The sequence below is a fragment of the Trypanosoma theileri genome (assembly GCF_002087225.1).
Source record: "Trypanosoma theileri isolate Edinburgh chromosome Unknown TM35_Tth_29_V1, whole genome shotgun sequence".
Classification (NCBI taxonomy): Eukaryota; Euglenozoa; class Kinetoplastea; order Trypanosomatida; family Trypanosomatidae; genus Trypanosoma; species Trypanosoma theileri.
In genome coordinates this window covers 35,712-41,641 of record NW_021639871.1, presented here as the reverse complement: position 1 = coordinate 41,641, position 5,930 = coordinate 35,712, and the positions used below count along the sequence as shown (strand labels likewise).

The 5,930-nt window shown below is 40.8% G+C and overlaps 3 protein-coding genes across 3 annotated transcripts; all 3 read left to right on the top strand.

Annotated features, from left to right (window-relative positions):
• Positions 1 to 298: 298 nt before the first annotated feature.
• Positions 299 to 1,117, top strand: TM35_000291150 (uncharacterized protein; the record flags this gene model as incomplete). Its single annotated transcript, XM_029028272.1, has 1 exon — positions 299 to 1,117. The coding sequence occupies one exon, from the start codon at positions 299 to 301 to the stop codon at positions 1,115 to 1,117; it is 819 nt and encodes a 272-aa protein (XP_028880299.1).
• A 1,393-nt stretch (positions 1,118 to 2,510) lies between these two features.
• TM35_000291140 (uncharacterized protein) lies at positions 2,511 to 3,713 on the top strand (the record flags this gene model as incomplete). The annotated part of the gene is made up of 1 exon (XM_029028271.1): positions 2,511 to 3,713. The coding sequence occupies one exon, from the start codon at positions 2,511 to 2,513 to the stop codon at positions 3,711 to 3,713; it is 1,203 nt and encodes a 400-aa protein (XP_028880298.1).
• A 286-nt stretch (positions 3,714 to 3,999) lies between these two features.
• Positions 4,000 to 5,928, top strand: TM35_000291130 (kinesin motor domain containing protein; the record flags this gene model as incomplete). Its single annotated transcript, XM_029028270.1, has 1 exon — positions 4,000 to 5,928. A coding segment is annotated over one exon (1,929 nt), but the record flags the coding sequence as incomplete, so codon positions are not given.
• Between the last annotated feature and the right edge of the window lie 2 nt (positions 5,929 to 5,930).

Sequence of the window (5,930 nt, the reverse complement as noted above, 5' to 3'; positions counted from 1 at the left end):
AACAGAGGAGCAGCAACGCTCTGGTGATGATGAGCCATTCCGGGGACGTGGTTCTGAAGGTGTTGCCCGTGGAAAAGAGGAATCAGAGGAGAAGTATGGTGACGAACTTTCATCTGATAAGCACGCAACAGAGGAGCAGCAACGCTCTGGTGATGAGGAGCCATTCCGGGGACGTGGTTCTGAAGGTGTTTCCCGTGGAAAAGAGGAATCAGAGGAGAAGTATGGTGATGAACTTTCATCTGGGAAACATGCATCAGACGAGAACGAGGATGATTATGTAGAACAACAGCATGGGGGTATGAAGCCTGACGAGCGAAAGGGTGAGAAGGGAGAAAGGTTTGCTGGTGAAGGGGATGTTAAGAAGGCAAAGAATGTAGGTCAGAGAGAAGAAGAAGAAGAAGAGCCAGTCCCTGCCAAGAGAACACCCAGAGAGACCGCCGCAGGAAGCAAATCCAGGGGACCAGAAGAGGCTTCAGAAGAAGGTTCAAAGCGGCCAACGAAGAGAGTTGAAGTGCTTGGTGAAACCACTCCACTGGAGAAGGAGGACTCAAGTGTATCCAAAATGGATAAGGATAAATACGCAAGGCCGGACGAAAAGGAGGTCTCATTTAAGGAGGGATCTGGTGATCAAGCAGGATCCAGAACTCCTACTGGAAAGGGTACTACTCCTTCTGAGCAACGTGAGGAGACGCAGCAGCGGAATATAGGGAGTGCCAGCAAACCCCCAATGGCTGTCAGACGAACCCCTGAACTTTCAGATAAGGTTGAATATCCCGTAGAGAGTGGTGATAAGGGCCGCCTGACATCTCCCTCTAACCAGGCCATGTCCCGCTCACGTTCAGGTAACCAATCAGAACCGCGCCGAAGTGACAGTGGACTCCGGTACCGCAGCGTTGATGAACCCTCCCTAACTGGGCACTTATCCACACGAAAGATCCCGCAGGTGAAGCAACCGTGGTTCCCCCCACGTAACACAACAACAGAGGACCACATTCCTCTTGAGAAACGTGAAAGTTTCCGTAACCGCGCAAACTCTATCAGAGAATTGGAGCGCCGATCACGAGGGTCCGGGCGGAGCAGCGGACGCCACACAAGCCATACTTCACCCCGTGAATAGGGAGAAAACATGTATGTATAGCACTCCCACTTATTTTTGTTCCCTTCTTTATGTATGAATTAGGTAAAACCAAAGGAAGAGTAAATGGGGTGAAGAGGGATAACGAGAAGAAAAGGATAGATGTGGTCTGGGGAAAGACGTGAGAAAAGAAAAAAATAAGTTAAAACATGAAAAACACATATATATATTATATAGACGTACATTTCTGTACAAAGGTGCGCGTGTACACGATGGACGGTAGTAATCAAGCAAGCGAGTGAAACCGAATAATAATATATATTAATGTAAAGGAAAACAAAAATGTTGAACTAAGCGAGAAAAGAAAAAGGACGTCTTGAGAGGGAGATCTAGCACAAAAATAGGCTCTCCTAAACGTTCTCTGACATCAAACAAACAAACAACAACAACAACAACAACAAAAAAAAAAAACTGCGTTGTAACAAGACGGTGTAGAAAGGTAAATTAAGAAGTGAAAAAAAAAATAAAAACGGAGGATAAAATATATGGATTCCATTCGAGATGGAAAAGCAAACAAAAAAAAAAAAGATGTAACTATTTTCAGATGTTGTTCACTTGATTGCTTGTTTTCTTTCCTTCTCTTTTTTTTTTTTTTTCTTTCCACGTTCTTTCGCGCAGGCGCGTACTCCCTTTGATTCTTTAAATAGAAATTGGTCTCTTTTTTTTTTTCTTGCGTGGCACAAATTCCGTGCCTTGCAAACCTTTTTCTCTTTCTGTATGGTATCGGCAATATATTTGGCCACCACAAACGATTCTAGGATATTTCTTTTTTTTTTTTACGCTGTGTGCATGTTTTTTTCTTTTTGTTTTCATTACTTTTATCATCATCGTCATTATTATTTTCTTCTTGAATTATTTCTTGTTTTGGGGGAGGGATTAGCGAAATATCCCCAGCGCAAATAAGAGGTGCAATTTATTCCTGTTCCGTCCAAACTTTCTTTACGGCCTTGTTTTGTGATGATAAAAAGGAATTTAGAGAGCAAAGCAAAAAAGAGATATGATAGGAGAAAGTGAATGAATGACAAAGCCAAGTGTTTTTCAAGTATATAAGAGACGATTTTTCAAGATTTGAAAATACTTCAAGGGCACTGTGATGCAATGTGGAGGGAAGCCGCATCACTACACACGATTTCAGTAAAGCTGTACTGGTACTTACAAGGGCGATGTCTGTAAAGGCAAAGGGAAAAAAATAATGAAAGAAAAAAGAAATCAAGAGATTACCTTGATTTTATAAATTGTTTTGTTTTTTTTTTTTTTCATTATATTCATGTTTCTTATTCTTTCTCTTTCTATTACATACATATATATAATGTTGAATGTTTAATAATGGTAGCAGTGTGCAAACCTAAAGGGCAATCACATTAGATAGTAAGTAATGCAATGTACAGACTCTTTTAATAGTACTAGTTCACTTGTTTACCATGATAATATTCTACTTTTAAGTGGTATATTGACTGACAGACTATGGTGGCTAAATTTATCGTCTTTTGTGTGGTATGAGGAACTCTGTTCAGGTGAGTTTCCTCCACCAACTCGTTTTCATGCCACTGCACAGTGTGGATCACGAATTTATGTTTGTGGTGGAGAATATCCCTTACTTGAGGTCCCTCAATCTTCGATGGGAACACTACGACACGACCTAATGGATCTTTTTGCTCTTAACCTTATCGATCTGCGATGGGAACGACTGTCGTGCGCATGGAAGCCGCAAGCCCGCTCACACCATACGATGACAGCGGTGAATGATAATATGTTAATCGTCTTTGGTGGTAAACCGCTGCGAGATGAGGTAACATCATATGAAATGCGGGATATGATGGCAAATGGATTTTTTGCTGTCTATATTTTTGATATTGCTTCAAGTGTTTGGCGCGTCTTCTCGCAACCATTACTTCCTAAATTATGGGGCCACACCGCACAAATGCTTAATAATGATGCCCTTGTTATATTTGGTGGATTTGAAACAACTCTTGAAATGGATGAAAAGGGTGAAGAAGTTCCTACCATTGCTGTTAACAATCATTTATGGTTTTTAAACTCTAAAACGATGGAATGTTACCGCAGAGGTGATGTGGTGAATGCTCGCGTTATGCACAAATCGCATATTTGCGGTAATAATCTCTGTGTACTTGGTGGTTTTTCGGTAGATGAATCTACTCTTGAACTTGTTCTCCAGCGTGATGCGATGGAAATATCACTCTTATCATTTGAAACTCGTCCAATGTCATTTTGTCTAAAGCATTGGCCCTTGGAACATATCGCTTCTGTTGTGTACAACCGCCAACTTATTGTCATGAATAAGACAGAAGATATATTTGTATTACAAACTGATGACGATGAAAATTGGATACGTTATCGTTGTGATATAAGAAGAATTCGAACTCCGCCATTTCTCATTACTAGTGTTTTACAAAACCAACGTGAGAGGAGGGAGAAAAGCGGAAGGATGAACTCACAAGAGGGTAGTATGGTGGGACAACAGCATTGGGTAAAGGAACCACCGCCAAAGCCCTCTGTTTCCCCAGTACTGTGGACAACGTTTCGGAAACTTGAATACCCAGTAACGGGTCTATCTTAGAGGTTTGTACAGTGTAGAAAAAGAAGAAGAAAAGAAAGATAAAAATAAAGAAACAGACAAAGAAAGTTGGAGCTGTTGTTTTTATTTTTCATTTTTCATTTTTACATGATTAGAGAGGAAAAAAAAAAAAAATATGTGCACACAAACACAATTTCTCTTTATTGTTCCTCAACGTTTTTTTTTTTTTTTTTTTTTTTTTTTTTTTTTTTTTTTTTTTTTGTTTTCTTTCTTTGGGAAAGGTGGTATATCACAGGGTTGACATCAAAACTTAAATATAGCTGTCACGATGACTATTCATCGTGTACAGTGTTTTGTGCGTGTTCGTCCTCTCCTTGAGGGTGAGAGGGTGAGAGAAGAAAACGAGGATGACTATCTCTTGATAAACACAGATGAACAGCGGGTACTCATTGGCCACCACCACAGTTATCGCTTTGACAGAGTCTTTGATCCGACAATTCCTCTACATCATATCTGCAACACGGTAGTAGTAGGAATGGTGCAAGGGGCACTTAAGGGTTTGCAAAAAGCACTTCTTCTATACGGACCAACTGGAGGTGGAAAGTCATACACAATGAATCAGATAATTCCAGTAGCTCTTCAATTGCTATTACAAATAGCTGATTCAGAAAGAATTGAATACGAGACGACGATTACCTTGGAATGCGTCCAAATATATTTAGAGTGTATTTCAGACCTTATTGATCCGTCAAAGAATGATCTACAACTTCGTGAATTTCCCGATACTGGTGTATATGTTCGTGGTGCTACACAATTGTCTATTTCCTCGTTAGAAGAATTTAATAAAATCTGGGAAAAAATAGCAACTTCTCGTTTCCGTGGAACCACACCCCTCAATAGTTCAAAATCTAAAGGTAGTCATTGTGTGATAAATTTAAGGGTGAAACGACGCCGTAGGATTGATTCTAGATTTGAAGAAGTGTCATGCTTAAATGATGACAATGTTTCTTCTTCTTCTTTTATAACGGATGGTCGTATCTGTATTGTAGATCTTGCAGGAAGTGATCGGCTTCGGGAATCTGATACTATTGCTATCGATCAGGGAACCCCTATAAGAATGAATCAATCACTAGCTGTTCTCAGAAACGTGATGAATGCACTAGCAGACCCTAAAAAAACACATGTACCATTTCGTGACAGTAAACTTACTCGTCTACTACAAGAACCATTGGGAAGAGGAGGAAGCTGTAATATATTAGTATGTATATCACAATCACCCATAAAAATTCATGACACTGGGCTTGCTCTTGCTTTTGGGGTAAAGGCCATGTCAATTGTACAAAACTCTGAATCCAAAAAAAGTATAGATCACACATCCTATCTTGAGGATGTTCAGAAGTGGTTAGCAAACCGCGTACATATGCTGGAAAGGGAGCTCCGCCATCTAACATTAAAAAACCCACGTCAGTGTAGTACATGTATAGAAAAAGAAATAAAAATACTAGAGATTTCACAACAATTGAGTTCCTTAAAGGCACAAACCATATACACAGAGAAAGAATACAATGTTACACTCCGTCGACTCCGCGATGCCCTCGAAACGACACAAAATGATTGTGAGCATTACCGGAGAAAGGCAATGAAAAAGTGTACAATTATAGATGAAACATCAAATGAGCGAAAGTTACTTACCCTTAACGAATACTGGACAGGATACACGGAATCGCTACAACAGGATCTTGAAACTGCTGAGCGAGAACGGGACGAGGCTTGTGCTGAACTGTTCAAATTATCCACTGAAATTACCCAACTTCGGTTACAACACAACAATACTTGTGAAACACAAAAAATAGATATAAATAATAATAGAAATGACAACAATGACTCTGTGTATATTAACATAGACCAAGATATAATACCTGATAAAACATCCATAGAGAACGCCACAAAACACCAACAACAACAACAAAAAGAACACAAGCAGGATCATATAGAAAACAAGCGTGCCACTCGTGACAGCGTAACCCTGCGAGCGGAGCTGAGTGATGCCCAGCAACGTGCAAAGGAGCTTGAGAGCGCTGCTTGCGAGGTGGAATCACTTCGCATGCGGTGCCGTGAACTGCAGCAGACACTGGAGGCTGTTGAGTCGCGCAGTGTTGGGGAGTGCACTGGTCTGAGGGACCGTCTGGCTGCGATGGAGGAAAACATGGCCGCACTGCGAGCGGAGAACAGACGTGCCACCCACGACAGCGTAACCCT